This window comes from Pan paniscus, chromosome 1, assembly GCF_029289425.2.
Source record: "Pan paniscus chromosome 1, NHGRI_mPanPan1-v2.0_pri, whole genome shotgun sequence".
Taxonomy (NCBI): domain Eukaryota; kingdom Metazoa; phylum Chordata; class Mammalia; order Primates; family Hominidae; genus Pan; species Pan paniscus.
The window spans coordinates 90,347,224-90,367,227 of NC_073249.2; the positions used below are offsets into that span (position 1 = coordinate 90,347,224).

The following is a 20,004-nucleotide window of genomic DNA, read 5'->3' on the forward strand; positions in this document are numbered from 1 at the left end:
TCTATCTTAAAAAGCTAGATGGAGAAAAACTCAATGTAAGAGCCATCCAAGTTTTGCATATATCAATAGTTCATTCATTTATATTGCTGATCAATATTCCATAGTATTAATGTGTTTTTTGCCTATTTTCAATTAGATTGTTTGCTTTCTTACTGTTGAATTTTGAGAGTTATAAAATATTTTTCTAGGAATCTACTGCAATTGACCTCCAAATTTTTACTACAATTCCAAATTCTCATGACAATAGTGGAAGGAATTCTGATGTATTGAGAAGAGGAGGAAACAATAATCTCTAAGAACCACTGGGACTTTAGTCACAGGATTACAATAATAATGATAGATATATATTTTTTATTTTTAAATGTAAAAAATTTTTATTAGAAAATAAACAAAATGTGGTTGCACTGAGGAGATATCTGTTTCCCTAAGAAATATGCTGTATACCTATCAAATGTAAATTGTGCTAGGTAGACACTGATAAACCTTTATTGGTTTAGGTAGACACTGATAAACCTTTATTGTTTTATAATAGCAAGGTTTTAAACTTGAGAATAGAAAGGAACCGGGTTAAACTTAAATGATTAAAATTAAGATTATAGAGAATAATATTTCCAGAATCAGCAGTTGAGTGATTTTTTTTTCCCTAAATGACACTGACTCCATAGCATTATCTATCAGCATTTTCCACATCCTCTTCAGACTGCATCACGTGAAACAGGAATTATTTGTGAAGGTGTTTGTCCTTAGCTCCAGAATTTGTGCAGCAATAGGGACACTTTTTTTCCCAGAGGATACTAGGCCAGAGAGAGAGGGTTACACTGTGGGGTTTTGGGTTCTGAGTGGAAAGGCTCCTTAGATCTCTATAAAAGAGAAGGTGATGCAATCTGCTGAAAGTGAGGGTGATGAATAAGGTTGGGCCTGTGCAATGCTCATAGTGAATATTCAAAAAGCACAAGGAATGAAGGAAGGAAGGAAGGGAGGGAGGGAGGGAGGAAGATGGAGCACATTGTCATTGTTCTGGGAACTACTGTTCTAATCAATGTGAGAGAAGTCAACATACATACTCTAAGGATTTGTCCTTCAGACCACAAGGCCAGAGTTAATGGAGACCTTACCATGGCTAAAGAGAACTTGGCAGTGATCATTGGAAGGATAAGTAGAGCTGTCCTTTGAGAATGAAACAAAGATCTCCAAACTTGGGCTCCTGGGGCATGAAGATTTTGGCTATATACATCTTTTCTCTACTTTGGCTGTTCATTGACATGAATACTTTCAAATGCTTCTGGATCTTCTCATTACTGGAATCTGGGCCACAAAGGTTGGGAGGCAAACAGTAACTGGTAGTTTTAATAATTAACTATCACTGATTTCTCAGCCAAAGGTCATTCTCTTTCTACCTTTCTGAAGCTCAGACTCAAGACACATAGATATGTGAAGAAGTGAAAAATCCAAATTATTGATTCTCTTCAACACCCTCCACCTCCTACCCTATGTAGGTAAACTGTAAATGGTCTGAGCTCTGTGGCAGAAGCTCCCCTAACTAGTGAGACACTTAGCACTTTGTGAGGGTGTTGTGTAGCCTGCTCACACTTGCTGCTGGCATTGGACTTTGCTCAGACAAATAGGAGAGGTAGTGGGGTGGGCTGGAGGGCATGTGGGAAAAGTGGGAAAAAAAACTGCTAATAAAAGGGTTCAATCTGCTTTTTTCTTACCTAACATTTTGTTGGGTAAATATTTTTCTTCTTTTCTTTTTCTTGGGCATACATAAGAATAAGTTCTTGTTTCTTAGAGAATCTACTACTTACTATGTGAGCTTGGTTCTACAGCTAGAGAAACTTCTGCAGACATTTACTTTGTTCTTGAGGCTTCTTTAGCTTCACCCTTACCTGCAGGCTCCATTTCTTTAAAACCTAGTACAAAGACAGTGAATTAGTTCTAGTTAAGTTGAGAATTAAAGAATACAGTTTGTACAGTGGGGTTAAAATGTTGCTCTCCAAATCATTGAATATTTAACCACCCTAGCGCTCACTGCTACTAGCTTTAGGAGTCCTCCTGAGGCATTGCTGGACCCTGGGTCAATAGAAAGGCATGGTGAGGCAAGGTCTATAGCAGGGATATTTCGTGGGCTCATTCCAAGACAGTCCTGGGACACGAGTAGGATTTCTATGGAAATGGGTTCCACAAGGACCAGTTCTTTGTGGAAGTAATCTGGCTATCAGAGATTCTTTTGCGTGTGTGTGTATAAGTGAGGTACATCTGCCATCCTGATATTCTAGAGCAATGGAAAAGAGTTCACTTCTGAACTCTAGAGTAAAATGTTTTTTATCACCAAGCGCCATCTAAGAACTCAGAAATAAATATGATTGGCATTTGAATTGGATCATTATTAGCTTACTTTCCTTATGTTTCTGCTACTACTTTTGCATTGCTTATGCTTCAAGTTGCCTGCAAAATTTAATTTTTAAATGCTTTGTTAAGCTTGTAAAATGATTTTTTTTCCTAAACAGAGGGCTTTGTGTATAGTTATTAAGATCTTCATTAATCAGTTCTTTATTACCCTGAGCAGCAGAGAATTAAAGAGTAACTGAAAATATATTTTGAACAGCCAGAATGATGTGACTAAATAAATCTATGCTCTAAAATGTATTGGCAGCATTTTTTTCTGGGATTAGTTTGCTAAGAGTTTCATTATGAATGGATGCCGAATTTCATGAAAGTCTTTTTCCACATAGATTGAGATGATGACGTGCTTTTCTTGTTTTGAGTTGTGGTGAAATAAATGTATTGATTAAAAAATGTTAACCCCAGCTTTAATCCTTGGAGTAAATCCAACACAATTGTGATGAATAACCAGGTTTAAATACTACTACTGTCCTTGTCAGATTTTGCTATCAGGCTATGCTTTTACTAAATAAATTGGGAAAAGTTCCCTCATTTTTATTCTCTGGAGCAATTTTTGTAAGATTGGTGCTTAACAGCGATCATCTGATCTGATCCAGGCGTTGTCTTTATACAAAGATTTAAAAGTATAAATTCAATTTCTTTAATGTTTATTTAGATTCTCAGTTTTTTTGTGTTTGATTTTATGAGTTATATTTTTAGGTTTATTTTATCTAAAACTTTTCAAATATTTGATATAAAATTATCTGTAATATCTTCTTATGATTTCACATGCCCATAGGTTCATGATATTTGTTTTTTGTGCTTGCTTTATTTCTTGATCTGTCTAGGTAGGGGAATATTAACTTCATTGGTTTCTCCAAATTACAAACTTTTTGCTTTATTGATCTTCTCTAGTTTATTCTTTTCTATTTGACAAATTCTTGCCTTAATTTATTGAATTATAGATCCTTAGTTTGATTTAAGTTACAAATGCTTAATTGATTGATTTTTATCTTCTTTTCTAAGCTGTGCATTTAAAGCTGTATACTGCTCTATAATCACTGCTGTAGCAATATTTGACAAGTTTTTACATGGCTTATCTTTATTATCATCCAGATACATTATTTTTTAATGTCCACTGAGATTTATTTCTCACCTGCTGTTTGTTAAAAATATATTTAAAATTTTAAAAATAATTTTTTAACAGATTTGGGTTTCTGGCTTAATTATAAGTCAGGAAATATACACTACATGATTTTAATTCTTTGAAATTTTTTGAGAATTGCTTTATGACCTAGCATATAGTCAAGTTTAAAAAATGTTTTGTATGCACTTGAAAAGAGTGTGTATTCAACAGTTGGTGAGTAGTGACATCTGTATCTATATACATGTATATATAAATTCAATCAAGTTTGTTAATGAGTTGTTTAAACTTTTTGTCTCCATACAATTTTTCATTTAACTATTCTATCAGCGTCTGATAATTGTGTCAAATACTTCCACTATAATTTCATGTCCCAGGTGTGGCATGAAAGCAGCAGAGAGAACTACTGGATCTGAAAATGAAGCTGATAAAGATAATGGACATCTTTCAGTTGATTACCTGTGTGGACAGATGACCCAATTCCTATAGGGCCACTCCTATAGGAGTGTTGTGCTGTTGAATATTCACAAGACTCTGAAAAACTGGTACAACTTAGGGAACAGAAGGGGAATCCCTAGTAAAGTGAGGCTATATTTTTTCAAAGCTCAATGGGATAGAGGCTCAAAAAAAAAAAGAATAGATCAGGTTTGGAGAAGGGGGGTGAAGAAGATGGTTGAGTAGAATCTTTGAGCAATTGTCCTCCTTTAGTAAAATCATCTGAACAACTATTCACACAAGAAAGCACCTTTGTAAGAACTAGAACATCAGGCGCTGATGCATGTTCACCTGCATCAAGAACATTCAGGGAAATATAACCTCAACAAATGTTCTAAAGAAGTCACCAGTGACATCCTAAAGTGAAGACAATGTGACAATGTGTGATCTCTGAGAAAGTGAATTCAAAATCGTTGTTTTGAGGAAGCTCAATAAACTTTAAGAAAACAGGAAAACAATTTAGAAATTTATTAGATAAATTTAAAAATCTCTTGATTGAAGCAATAATTTAAAAAAACACCCAGATATCCTGGAGCTGAAAAATACAGTTGGCAAACTAAAAAATGCATCAGAGTATCCCAACAACAGAATTTATCAAGCAGAAAAAAGAGTTCAAAGACGGGCTATTTGAAAGCACACAATCAGAGGAGAAGAAAGGAAAAAATGAAAAATGCTTGTGAGATCTAAAAAATAGCCTCAAAAATAATCTAAGCGTCATTGGCCTTAAAAAGGGAGTGGAGAAAGAGATAGTGGTAGAATGTTCAATCAAAGAGATAATAATGGAGAAACTCCAAGCCTAGAGAAACATATGGAGATCCAAGCACAAGAATGTCAAAGATCACCAGGCAGCTTAAACTCAAAAACGATACTCCAAGGCATATAACATTCGAACTCTCAAAAGGTCAAGGACAAAGAGAGGGTCCTAAAAGCAGCAAGAGAAAAGAAACAAGAGACTCAAGCACCTCAATTGCAAAAATAATCCCAAATAATCTGATTTAAAAGGGGGAGGAAGACCTGAATATACATTTATCAAAAGAAAACATGCAAGTGACCAAAATATATATTTTAAAATGCTCAATATCACTAATCATCAGGAAAATGCAATCAAAACTGCAATGAAATGACCAGTTAAAATGATATAGCCAGTTAAAATGGCTATTATCAAAAAGACTGAAAATAATGATACCAGTGAGGATGTGCAGAAAATGGAATGTTCATACACTGTTGGTAGAAAAGTAAATTAGTACTGCAAGTATGAAAAGCAATATAGAAGTTCCTCATAAAACTAAAAATAGAAACTACCATATGATCTAGCAATTTTGCTGCTGAGTATATACTTAAAAAAAGGAAATCAGTATATTGAAGAAATATCTGCACTTCCATGTTTATTGCAGCACTATTCACAATACTCAAGATATGGAATTAACCTACATGTTCATCTATGGATGAATGGATAAAGAAAATGTAGGATATATACATAATGGACTACAGTTTAGCCATAAAAATGAAATCCTGTCATTTGTGACAACATGGATGAATCTGGAAGATATTATGTTAGAGAAAGTAAGCCAGGCACAGAAAGACAAATATCACATGTTCTCACTCATACGTGGGAACTAAAAATATATATCATGGAGATAGTAAGTAGAATGGTGATTATCAGCGGCTGGAAAGGCCTGGAGAGAGGGGAGAATGAAGAGAGATTGGTGAATGGATACAAAAATACCATTAGAAGGAATAAATTTTAGTGTTTGTTAACCCATCAGGGTGACAAGAATTTATTGTATATTTTTAAATAGCTAGCAAAGAAACTTCAAATGTTCCCAACACAAAGAAATGATAAAGGTTTGCAGTAATAAATATCCCAATTACCCTAATTTGACCATTACACATAGTAGTTATCAAAATATCGCATGTACCCCCATAAATATGTATTACTATGTGTATCAATAAAAAAGGAAAAATATAGGCCAAAATACAGAAAAAGTAAATTTTAGGCCAGGCGCGGTGGCTCACACCTGTAATCCCAGCACTTTGGGAGTCCAGGATGGGTGGATCACAAGGTCAGGGGTTCGAGACCAGCCTGACCAACATGGTAAAACCCCATCTCTACTAAAGATACAAAAATTAGCTGGGTGTGGTGGCGGGTACCTGTAATCCCAGCTACTCAGGAGGCTGAGGCAGGAGAATTGCTTGAACCCGGGAGGCGGAGGTTGCAGTGAGCTGAGATCGAGCCACTGCACTCCAGCCTGGGCGACAGAGTGAGACTCTGTCTCAAAAAAGAGAAGAAAAAGTAAATTTTATTGTATCCGTATATTCATAGACTGAGGTTTATATCTGCTACCCAACTATATAAAAAATAAAGTTATCCATTTTTAGGGGCTTAATTTTTAGTTAAAGTACACAAGATTGCACAACAGAAGAAAAATAAGTGTGCAAATAAATGTATGTTAAGTATTGAATAAGTGAGACAAATTGTAAAAATCAATTAAAGCAAGCAATACCTAATAAAATAAAAATATTATTATGTTTGTACTGCCCACACGTTCTTTGTTTGACATCATGGGAATCTGAAGAATTGCAAGACATAGTTTCATCTTCAAAATGGCACATGTATACCTGTGTATCAAACCTGCACGTTGTGCACATGTACCCTAGAACTAAAGTATAATAAAAAAAGTTTACATCCTATGGGTTAAAAGCCTGTAAAAATGTGTCCTTCGAGCCCAGAATGATCATGTCAGCTTCTTTTCCCTGTCTTTCACCTTTAACACGTAACAGAATAAACTTCTCCTGGAAGCTGCTTGCTCTCTGCTACTCTCCTCTAGCCCAATGGATAGCACAAAGACTTGTATTTGTCAAATTTCCACTATTTTTCCCTAGCTTGAGGGGGAAAAAAAAGAAATAAAGGGCTATATGGTAAATTTGAAAAATAATGATAAACCTATTTAAATAAAACACTAAATTAAAGAAATGTCCCTACAATGATGCCTTGGTAGTTTGGTGATATAAAATATTGTTAATTTAGGCCGGGCGCGGTGGCTCACGCCTGTAATCCCAGCACTTTGGGAGGCCGAGGCGGGCGGATCACGAGGTCAGGAGATCGAGACCATCCTGGCTAACACGGTGAAACCCCGTCTCTACTAAAAATACAAAAAATTAGCCGGGCGTGGTAGCGGGCGCCTGTAGTCCCAGCTACTCGGGAGGCTGAGGCAGGAGAATGGCGTGAACCCGGGAGGCGGAGCTTGCAGTGAGCCGAGATCGCGCCACTGCACTCCAGCCTGGGCGACAGAGCGAGACTCCGTCTCAAAAAAAAAAAAAAAAAAAAAAAAAAATATTGTTAATTTAATAAAGCAGTAATAATGACAGATTTTTAAAAAATTACTTGGCGAAATTTTAAAAATGGGAAATTTTACTGATCAATGAAATTTTAAAGTTACTTTTCACTGCTCTAGAATCTCTTTTAGGGGTAGAGCATTTGGCCCTTATAGGCTTAATTCTGTATGTGGATGTGGTTGATCTGCTTGAATGCTTGTTCTGAGGGTCTCCAACAAGGAAGAATTAACTTTCTATCCCAGAAAGGGAGGTCTTCCCTGGGAGTTGAAGTAGTACTGTCCTTGGAGAGGTGTGGGCAGGAGATAGAAATAGAGAATTTCTATAAAAAGACATTCCTCTTAACTGCACGAAGTTGGCTGCATTATTGGAGAAATAATTCTATCCATTAGTGATATTTTGGAAAGAATAGTGTCAGCCTGGACATTCCAGCTCCTATTTCATTTTTTAATACTAGGTTTTATTTGATAAAAGCCCCTTCAGAGCCTAAAATGACTGAACAGAGGAGTCAGATAGCTCGAATTTGTAAAATGTAAGAAAGAACTAAAGGGTGAAACTGCCTGTGGTGAGCAATGGGATTTTTAAGATACGGGATGAAATTGTCTTTGAATACGTGGCTGCATGCAAGGGAGGGGGAAGAAGCCAGAGAATAGGATAGTGGTCTTAGATTTCATTCTTTTTTTTCTAATTCACTGCAATTCTTTTCTAACATTTGTCTGATTTGGAGAGAAGGAACATTATGCCTCATATGTCAGTGCATGGTGTTTGTCTTGCTGAAGGCTGAGAATATGGAGTGGACTGAGAAGAAACTGTTCTTATTGACATAATTTTATCCTAGAAATGATGTAAGAGCAGCATTGATCTCTTTAGATGAACTAGGACCTGACTTTGCATTGTCTTTGTTTTTCAGCAGCACAGAGAGTTCAGAAACTAGGAAGTATGGAGAAGGCCCCAGCTACTAACATCATTAGGAATAAAGTTTTTGCTTTCTTTCATAGCTGGAAATCTCGCTCCTCTGGCTCAGAAAAATAAAGGGCTCTACCTCTCTTGAGAACCCTCAGCACCTAGGACAAGGAGAAACTTAGTGCTTCCAGTGGAGGGGGCTGGTGACATGAAGTCTACAAAGTTCCCAAGAGAGGACAAAACCTGAGAGCATCAGCATGTCTCATGCAAACTTCCTCTGCCCCTGGAAAAAACTCTGGGGGATCCAGGCAGGAGAAGAGATAAGCTGTGGCCCACATGGCTCCCTGGAGAGAAAGACAGCTCTGCTCTGGTTTACTGGGCTAACTGGAAGACAGCATTCCCAGAAAGGCTATTATGGAGCAGAATTGTAGCAACGGTGTTCTTTCCCCCAGCTAGTGGAGCTGAGCTTATAATGCAGCTCAGCCTTCAGCACATGCAGAGATCCACCAACAGAAAAAGAAGGGCCCTTCTAATGTTTGTACAGTCCATAAATCAGTTCTCTGGTGGAGACAGCCTCACCCTTGTTCTTTTGGTGGTCTTTTCTTTTTTACCCGGTACCTTAACCAGGAACTGACTTGTCTTTGCTCACTTACCTTAACTTCAAATATTATCTTATATGTTCTTCCTGTGGTGGAAGATTGATTTTTTTCCATCATTCTCTTCTCTAATACCTCTTCTTCATTATTTTCTATTGAATGCCAGCTCCTTTCCCTCTTCTCAAGAAGAGGGAAAAGACACATGTCATAACCATTTTCCCTATTGAAGGAAGCTGGCAGTTTTATAACATAACTCTCATTACATTCCTAAGACAGAGACTGGGATGGGTGTAGTGCAGTGGTCTTCAAACTTATTTTTTAAACATTCACAATTTTCTTTACAATTTTTTGAATTCATCTCTTAGTTACAAATTCATTTATTTGTAAGTTATACATAGTTGATTATACTAATCTGTGCATGTAAAAACACAAAAATAAAACATTTAAATAGTTGAGTTAAATTTGAAATATATAATATTAATTTTTTATCAATTTTAGCTAGTCTCTTACATCACTATATATCATCAAGGCAAAGTTCATCATTAATAATAATGGAAGTAAATGTGTAATTGTTTCAGCTCACAGTGTAGCCAATAAAGAGATTGTTCTAGCAGGAAAAGTAATAGGACTTCCACTTTTTGGTTGTTTGCTTGTGCTTGCTTTATGAAGAGTCTCTTTAATTTGCAATTTCTCACAGGAATCTTTTTAAGCCCCTCATTCCTTTTATGATGGTTAATGTAATAAAAACTAGATAAGATCATCTGTAAACTTATGTAGACAGATACATGTACATTATTTTTGTCTTAATATTCAATATGCTGAAAGTGCATAATGTGTGAGGTTCCCTACTGTTAATGGCCCTGGGCCATAGATTCACACTCAGGAAAGCATGTGTACTGTATGTGAAATGAATCCATCTCAAATAGGCTCTGAGTGTATCATTGCCAATATGCACATTACATGTCTGTAAACCTTATTTTTATTATGTTATAGATACAAATAAATAAAATGTTAAGTATTTTCTTCCCAGTCCAATGAATCATTTTGCACATTCATCAATGTGTGGACAGCCTATATTAAGAACCATCACTGGTTTAGTGAATGTGTAAGAGACTCTTAGTGATCCACCAATATCTCACTTGGAAACCCTAAAAACAACAGATGCCATATGATCACATTATATCCAATAGGTCAATGTAAATGGAAGAGATGTGGATCTACTAGGTTGTACACTTAAAGGGAAGAGGCTTGTTTTTTGTTTTAGCCCTTTGTGTTTACTGAGAAATTCTTAAGATGGATAGAGGTAAAGCCTTCACAAAAGGCCTTGTGATGAAATCCTCACATTGAGAATTTCTAGGGAAGGAAATAGAAGGGAGTGACATCAGCAGGATGGCTGGTTAGTGCTGCCTAATGCTTGTCTCTGCACAAAAAAGGACCAAAACAATAAACAATCACATTTCAACGACAGTATCTGAAGGAGAGTGCTTGAGTAAAACAGGGGAATGACAGAGACCCTGTGAGGCATGGAGATTTGAGATGGCTGCACTAAAAAGGCAACAAAATACCCTGTCTTTGTCACCCCATCTCCCCAATTAGGATCAGCTTAGAATCAGGATGGACTCTTCCTACTGGGAAAAAGTGAATGGGAGACCCCCAAGTGCTCCAATTAAAGCCATGGACACTTGCTGCAGTCTTTGCTGCTGGAGAACTCTGCAGTCTGCAAAGACCCCCAGACCAGTCAAGGAAACTGCCTGGAGTTCACATGGCCATATTACCTCAAAGAAGCAGCCCACATTATGCTCCCTCCTCCATGATCTAAGCTGCTACCCTAAAGTGCCATCTTAAGACTGAAGTCACTTCTCCAGTACATCATGTTCCAGGGCCAGTAGCAACTGCATCTCCCCATCCCCAAGGTTCCACCACCACTACACCATGCCCATACATGGTAGTGCACTATTCCTAGTCAAGTAGCCATAGCCCCATACCCCTTAAGAATAAAGTGCCTAGGAGGCACTTCATCTTTTCCATCCCAGTGACTGTAGCATGCCAACCTCATTTACTTGCAGTGTAGGCCCAGCAGTACAGCTGTAACTGTGGAACCCAGGCCCAGTTGATGCCCCACTGTCCAAAGAACAGATAGTCATGCCTAGGAAAGAGGCATTGCCTGACTCTGGTGAAGCAGCCTCATGTCCCTTTCCCCAGTAAATAGGATATGCCCAACCCTGGTCCAGCTGACCTCAAGCACTGATAAAACAGACTGCTGTTTTTGCCTCCAGTAGGGAGGCTGGGAGTGACCCCAGCAGAGCAGCCTCTATGCACCCATGCAGAATGGCCTGGTACCCCCCAACCCACTAGTGGGGTGGCTACACCCAATCCAGTGGAACAGCTGCACAAACTCCTGCAGCCTAGGCTTCTAAGGTATTTGAAGGCATGCTGACATTGACTACAGTTAAAGGAACTGCATGGAGACTATACTTCTGAGCCCACATGGAGCCAAAGCCAATGCACCCTATTCAAACAATACCCTAGGACACATCTGCAGGCAAAAATCTTTCCCTGTGTTAGCCATTGTATAAAATTGAAAGAAGTGACCATTCCACAAGATGCACAGATATCAACATAGGGACACAAAAAATACAAAAAAGCAAAGAAACATGACATCACCAAGGGAATAGAAATCTGCAGTAACTGACCTCAAGCAATGGAAATTTACAAATTACCTGAAAAAAATGCAAAATAATGATCTTAAGAAAACTCAGGAAGATGTAAGAGAATACAGATAGAAAATATAATAAAATCAAGAAAATAAATCATGATTTGATGGAGAAGCTCAACAAAGAGATAGATATCATTAAAAAATACTTAGAAATCTTGGAGTTGAGGTCTTCAGTAAATGAAATAAAAATACCCTTAAAAGCTTCAACAGCAGTCTAAGATCAAGCAGAATAAAGAATTTTTGAACTTGAAGACCAGTCTCTTGAATAACCCAGTCAGGGAAAAAAAAGAAAAAAGAATGAAAAATAGCAAAAAAAATCCGATGAGGCCTTTTGGACATCAACCGTTAAATGAACAAATGTTTGCATTATGTGATTTTCATAGGAAGAAGAGATGGAGAAAGGCATAGAAAACTTATCGAATGAAATAATAGCTGAAAATGTCTCATGTTTTGGGAGAGATATGAATATGCAGATCCATGTAGCTTAAAGGATCCTAATTAGATTCAACTCAAAGAGATCCTCTCCAAGGTACATTATAATTAAACTATCAAAAGTCAAAGACAAAAAGAATTCTAAACACATCAAGTCAATATGTAAGGGAACCACCATTAGACTATAAGCAGATTTTTCAGAAGAAACCTTGCAGGCCAGGAGAGAATAGGATCATGAATAGGATGACCTACTCAAAGTGCTAAAAGAAAAAAATCATCATCTAAAAATACTATACTCAGCAAAGCTATCTTTCAAAAATGAAGACAAAAAATTCCAGACAAGTAAAAGCTATGGAAATGTTTCACTGCTTGTATTAGTCTGTTCTCACGCTGCTGATAAAGACGTTACCTGAGACTGGGAAATTTCCAAAAGAAAGATGTTCAATGGACTTACAGTTCCACGTGTCTGGAGAGGCCTCACAATCACGGTGGAAGGCAAGGAGGAGCAACTCACATCTTACATGGATGGCAGCAGGCAAAGAGAGTGAGCTTGTGCAGGGAAACTCCCCCTTATAGTACCATCAGATCTTGTGAGACATATTCACTATCATGAATAAGTGATACTGCTGAAAAACCTGTCCCCATGATTCAATTACATCCCACTGGGTCCCTCCCATGACACATGGGAATTTAAGATGATATTTGGGTGGGGACACAGGCAAACCATATTACTGCTATACTGACCTTACAACAAATGATTAAGGGAATGCTTTAAATGGAAGTGAAAGGACTTTAATTATTACCATTAAATCACAGAATATAAAACTCACTGAGAGAAAAGCTCATAATCAAATTCAGAATACTGCATTACTGTGATAGTGGTATGTAAATCTTTCAAATGTCTAGTATGAAGGTTAAAAATCATCTACAATTACCAAAACTAAATACACTGTTAAGAAATACACAACATAGAAAGATTTTAATTAAGGCAACAAAATGAAAAATTGTGGGGAAGAGGGTAAAAGTCTAGAATATTTGTATGTGACCAAAGCTAAGTTGTTATCAACTTATAATGGTATTTTATAGCTGTAATGTTTTATGTAAACCCAGAGTAATTTTAAAAATTACAGCAGATACACATATGAAAAACAGAAAGGAAACAAAACTTATCACTAAAGAAATCACTAAACCACAAAGGTAAACAACAAGAGAGGGAGAAGAACAAAAGATCTATAAAATAACCAGAAAATAACTAGCAGAATGACAGTAGTAAGTTCTTACCTATCAGTAATAATCTTGAATGTAAATTGATTAAGTTATCCAATTAAATGATATAGAGTGAGTAAATTGATAAAAAAGAAAAAAAGACCCATTTAGATGCTGCCTGCAAATGAGTCATTTTACCTGTGGGACACACATACACTGAAAGTAAAGGGATGAAAAAGGATATTCTATGGAAATGGGATAAGTGATATTTCATGCAAATGAAAGCCAAAAGAGAGCAAAAATAGCTATACTTAGATAAACTAGACATCAAGTGAAAAAAGTAAAAAGATGCAAAGATGGTTATAAAGGTGTCAATTCAACTAGGGGACATAACAACTATAAATTTATATGCATCTGACACTTGGATACTCAAATATATAATGCACATGTTATAAATCTAATTAGAGAGATAAACTGTAACATTTAATAATAGTAGGGGACTTAAGCACCCCATGCTTAGCAATGGACAGATCATTTAGAAAGAAAATCAGTAAAGAAACATTGGATTTCAAATGGACTCTATATAAAATGAATCTAAGAAACTTTTACAGAATATTCCACTCAACAGCTATAAAATCTAGTCTTCATCAGCCCATGGAATGTCCTCCAGGACAGATCACATGTTAGGCCATAAAACAAGTCTCAAAAAAATGTAAAAATATCTTAATCATATCAAGTATCTTTTCTGACCACAGTGGGATAAAATCTGAAATTAATAACAGGAGGAATCCTGAAAACAATCAATTAATACAAAAATTAAACAATATAGTCCTGAATAACAAATGGGTCAATTAAGAAATTAAAAAGGAAATTAAAACTTTCTTCAAACAATGAAAATGAAAATACAACATACCAAAATCTATTAGATACAGCAAAGGCAGTTATTTGAGGAAAACTTATAGCAATAAATGCATACACCAAAAATTTGAAAGATATAAAATAAACCATGTAATGTTGCACCTGAGGAATTAGAAAAACAAGAACAAACTAAACCCAAAAATATTAAAAGAAAAGAAATAATAAATTACACTATAAAATTACAAAAGATCAATAAAACAAAGAGTTTTTAAATGATAAACAAAACAGACATACCTTTAGCTAGACCAATCAAGAAAAAGAGAGAAGATTAAAATAAATAAAGTTAAAGATGAAAAAGTAGACATCACAACTGACATCAAATAAATACAAAGGATTGTTAGAGATTATTATAAACAACTATATGCCTATAAATTGGAAAACCATTAACAGAAATTGATAAATTCCTAGACACATACAACCTACTAAAATTGAATCATGAAGAAATAAAAATTCTGAACAGATCAATAACGAGTAAGAAGATTGATTCAGAAATAAAAGGTTTCCCACCAAAGAAAAGTCCAGGACCTGATGATTTCAGTGCTAAATTCTACCAAACAGTTAAAGAAGAACCAATACAAATACTTTTCAAACTATTCTAAAATATTGAAGAAAATACAAAATTTATTGTATAAGACCAGCATCCCTTGGTACCAAAACCATACAAAGACACAACAGCAACAAAAAAGGAAAACTACAGGCAAATTTCTCTGATGAATATACATACAAAAATTCTCCACAAAATACTAGCAGATTGAATTCAACAACACATTAAAAAGATCATTCACTATACTCAAGTGGAATTCATTTCAGGCATGCAAGGATGATTCAACACACACAAATCAATAAACATGATGCATGATATTAACAGAATCAAGGAGAAAAACTGTCACTTTAGTGGATATAGAAAAAGCATTTGATAAAATTCAACATCCTTTCATGATAAAAACTCTCAGTAACTTAGATAAAAAAGGAACATATCTCAACACAATAAAGGCTATATATGACAAATCCACATTAACACCATACTAAATTAGGAAAAGTTGAAAGCTTTCCCCCTAAAATATAGAATAGGAAATAATACTAGCTTTTGCTACTCCTATTCACCTTAGTACTGGAAGTCTTAGCCAGAGCAATTAGGGAAAAGAAAGGAAAAAAAAAAAAGGCATACAAATTGGAAAGGAGGAAGTCAAATTATTCCTGTTTCCAGCGGACATGATTTTATATGTAGAAAACACTAGAGACTCTACCAAAAATCTTCTAGAACTAATACACAAATTCAATACAGTTTCAGAATAAAAAATCAGTATACAAAGGTCAGTAGCATTTCTGTACACCAATAATGAATAATCTAAAAAAGAAATCAAGAAAGCAATCCCATTTACAATAGCTACAAAAAATAAAATACCTTGGAATAAATTTAATCAAGATGGTGAAAGAATGCCACAATGAAAACTATAAAACAGAGATGAAAGAAATTGGAGAGATAACAACTAAGTGGAAAGATATTGTGTGTGTATGGATTGGAAAAATCAATATTGTTAAAATGTCCATAGTATTCCAAGTGATTTACAGAGTCAATGCAATTCTTATCAAGGGAATTGAACAATGAGAACACATGGACACAGGAAGGGGAATATCACACACCGGGGACTGTTGTGGAGTGGGGGGAGGGGGAAGAGATAGCATTAGGAGATATACCTAATGCTAAATGACGAGTTAATTGGTGCAGCACACCAACATGGCAAATGTATACATATGTAACAAACCTGCACGTTGTGCACATGTACCCTAAAACTTAAAGTATAATAATAATAAAATTTTTTAAAAAAAGAAAAAAGTAAAAAAAAAAAAATACCAATGACATTCTTTGCAGCCATAAAAAAGAAACCTATTTAAAATTTGTATGGGGGGACAGGCCAAGACGGCTGAAGAGAAACAGCTCCTGTCTGCAGCTTCCAGCAAGACCAACCCAGAAGACAGGTGATTTCTGCATTTCCAACTGAGGTACCCAGTTCATCTCACTGGGACTGGTTAGGCAGTGGGTGCAGCCCACAGAGAGCAAGCAGAAACAGGATGGGGTGTTGCTTCACCTGGGAAGTGTGAGGAGCCAGGGGACCTCCCTCCCTCCGGCCAAGGGAAGCAGTAAGGGACTGTGCTACTCACCCCGAGAACTACTACGCTTTTCCCACAGATTTTTGCAATCTACAGAGTAGGAGAGTCTCTCCTGAGCCTACACTACCAGGGTCCTGGTGAGAGGTGACAGCGTGCTGGCAGTCCTCACAGCCCTCGCTCGCTTGCTCTCGGCGCCTCCTCTGCCTGGGCTCCCACTTTGGCAGCACTTGAGGAGCCCTTCAGCCCACCGCTGCACTGTGGGAGCCCCTTTCTGGGCCAGCCAAGGCCGGAGCTGGCTCCCTCAGCTTGCAGGGAGGTGTGGAGGGAGAGGCGCCGGGAACCAGGGCTGCAGGTGGCGCTTGCAGGCCAACTGGAGTTCCGAGTGGGCGTGGGCTTGGCGGGCCCTGAACTCGGAGCAGCTGGCCGGCCCTGCCGGCCCGGGCAATGAGAGGCTTAGCACCCGAGCCAGCGGCTGTGGAGGGTGTACTGGGTCCCCCAGCAGTGCCAGCCCACCTGCGCTGCACTCTATTTCTCGCCGGGCCTTAGCTGCCTTCCCGTGGGGCAGGGCTCGGGACCTGCAGCCCGCCATACCTGAGCCTCCCACCCCTCCGTGGGCTCCTGTGCCGCCCGAGCCTCCCCGATGAGTGCGGCCCCCTGCTCCATGGCGCCCAGTCCCATCGACCACCCAAGGGCTGAGGAGTGCGGGTGCACAGCACGGGACTGGCAGGCAGCTCCATCTGCAGCCCAGGTGCGGGATCCACTGAGTGAAGCCAGCTGAGCTCCTGAGTCTGGTGAGGATGTGGGGAACCTTTGTGTCTAGCTCAGGGATTGTAAATACACCAATCAGCACCCTGTGTCTAGCTCAGGGTTTGTGAATGCACCAATGGACACTCTATATCTAGCTACTCTGGCGGGGCCTTGGAGAACCTTTATGTCTAGCTCAGGGATTGTAAATACACCAATCAGCACTCTGTATCTAGCTCAAGGTTTGTAAATACACCAATCAGCACCCTGTGTCTAGCTCAGCGTTTGTGAATGCACCAATGGACACTCCATATCTAGCTATTCTGGTGGGGACTTGGAGAACCTTTGTGTCTAGCTCAGGGATTGTAAATGCACCAGTCAGCGCCCTGTCAAAACAAACCACTGGGCTCTACCAATCAGCAGGACGTGGGTGGGGCCAGATAGGAGAATAAAAGCAGGCTGCCAGAGCCAGCAGTGGCAACCCGCTGAGGTCCCCTTTCACAATGTGGAAGCTTTGTTCTTTTGCTCTTTGCAGTAAATCTTGCTACTGCTCACTCTTTGGGTCCACACTGCTTTTATGAGATGTAACACTCACCACGAAGGTCTGCAGCCTCGCTCTTGAAGCCAGCGAGACCACGAGCCCACCGGGAGGAAAGAACAACTCCAGCCGCGCAATGAACAACTCCAGGTGTGCCGCCTTAAGAGCTGTAATACTCACCGTGAAGGTCTGCAGCTTCACGCCTGAAGCCAGCGAGACTACGAACCTACCAGAAGGAAGAAACTCCAAACACATCCGAATATCAGAAGGAACAAACTCCAGACGCGCCACCTTAAGAGCTGTAACACTCACCGCGAGGGTCCACGGCTTCATTCTTGAAGTCAGTGAGACCAAGAACCCACCAATTCCGGACACACTGGGTTTCAAGCACAAAACTTGGGCGGGTGTTTGCGCAGGCACCAAGCTAGCTGCTAGAGTGTCCATGCTAGCCATGCCCAGAGTCCAGAGCAGTTCATAGCATCAGAGGCCTTACTGTCCTCTCTCCTCAGCTATATTCTCCAGAAATTCCTAGTTCACTACCATATACCTTAAGCTTAGGTAGTCCTTGGCACTTGGGTGACAAAAGCCTAATCTATCAGGTCATTTTAGGGAAGTGGCTTAGATGTCTTTCATAGAGCGCATGGAAGATAAAAGTGATTTGTGACGTTGTGCTTGGGACTTGGCATGGAATTTCACCTGTTTGTGCTAATACCTTCCCTGACAGCCTCACCAGTGTGAAGCTGAGAGAAAAATCATTCCAGGGACTTGGACCCACAATGGCCACACAGAGATGAACTCGGGGCTTAGGATAGAATAGATCACTCTCAATTGGCGTTCCGAGAGGATTGCTGTACGGCACAAAAATTCCAGGTGCATGATTCACAGTGAATATAGTAGCAGCTATAGGAGTGATTAATAGCAAAGATGTTGGAGCCAGACTGTCTGGGTTTGTGTCCTGGCTCAGCTTCTTATAACCGTGTGATTTTGGGCAAGCTTTTAAACTTTCTGTACCCCAGTTTCCTCAAGTGCAGGAATGGTATTAGTGTCTACTTTGTAGAGCCGTTATGATGACTAAATAAATTAATATAAATAACTGTTTCAAAGAGTACACCATGAGCATAATATAAGTGTTTCTCTTTTGACATGCTGAGGCTGTGTCCTTCATCTAGTTGGCCTGTGGCTCCATCTGGGATAGAGCTGGGGTGAGGAAAATGCTAATAAATGTTAGAGATGAAAGAAGGAAGACCCAGACAATACTTGGCTTCTGACACAATGAGATGATGCAATAGGTAAATAACTTTACAAGCTAGATTACTGTGCTATGAAATAATTTGCTAAATTATTTTAGAAGCACTCCATTCCTCCCATACATAGCTTACCTATCAACAATTAGCCCTGAGGAAAAGTAAATTCTAAAGTTTTCCTATAGTGTAGAGAAGAAGGTATTTCTACCTTTAGTAGCTATTCCATGAGGATTGATTCTTTATATACAAAACAGATAAAAATAAGGGAAGTCTAAGAAGACCCTGCTCCCTTTCCACTGAGGGACAAGATCAGTGTGAGGGAGGAGAGTCTTATATTCAAAATGTGGGTCTTCAGCTCGGACTGGGTGAAGGGAACATTTGAGAAGTAAAGGCAATGTTAAGAACAGAGAGCTCCTGACTCAGATCTGATTTTGAATTCCAGATATCTGATGTGCAGGAGCCTGCAGTCCAAAACAAGGCAGCTCAACCTAGATAAGAGAGAATGCATAAGGACATTTCCAAGACACTCTCAGCGGTTTTAGGTAAGGACAATAGATCAAGAGATATGGGACTTCTGGGAAACTTGTGGCAAGGAAAGTAAACAACACAACTGAGGCTGGAGAAGAGGAGAGAATTGCCAAGCTAAGGGTTCTGCAGGAAGATGTGGTAAACACCCAAAGCTGGGAGTCCACCTTGGCTCAGGAAGATATGGGTGATGTCATGGAAGAATAACCCAAGCCAGAAGAGTGGATCATCTGTTCACCAGCCACAGACTACAGTGTGTGTGTGTGTGTGTGTGTGTGTGTGTGTGTGCATGCACATATATATACACACATATGTATATACATATATGCATATGTATATACATATAGGTGTGTGTATATGTGTGTATCTTTTTGTCCAGATAAACCAGAAGACAGGTGGTCCAAGGAAGCAACTATCACCCTGTCTTTATCTATCTATGTATGTCTCTATCAAGAAAGAGAGATTTATTTTAGGAATTGGGCTCATATGATTGGGGAGGCTGGAAAGTTCAAAATCTGCAGGGTAAGGCAGCAGGCTGGAGACCCAGGGAGGAGTTGCAGTTTGAGTCTAAAGGTGAATTGCTGGCAGAATCCCTTCCTCTTCAGGGAGGTCAGTCTCTTTTTATTAAAGCTTTCAACTTATTGGATGAGGCCACGCACATTATAAAGGATAATCTGCTTTACTCAAAGTCTACAGATTTAAATGTTAGTCTGATC

The 20,004-nt window shown here is 38.5% G+C and overlaps 1 protein-coding gene across 1 annotated transcript in view; it reads right to left on the reverse strand.

The window, feature by feature from the left end:
• LOC129397826 (serum amyloid P-component-like) overlaps positions 1-20,004 on the reverse strand; it is a 73,958-nt gene that overhangs the window by 49,353 nt on the left and 4,601 nt on the right. Inside the window, exon 2 of the mRNA XM_055112801.1 lies at positions 1,806-1,910. Within this exon, the coding sequence (XP_054968776.1) occupies positions 1,806-1,848 (43 nt within the window). The 5' untranslated portion in view covers positions 1,849-1,910. The remainder of the gene's footprint in view (positions 1-1,805; positions 1,911-20,004) is intronic.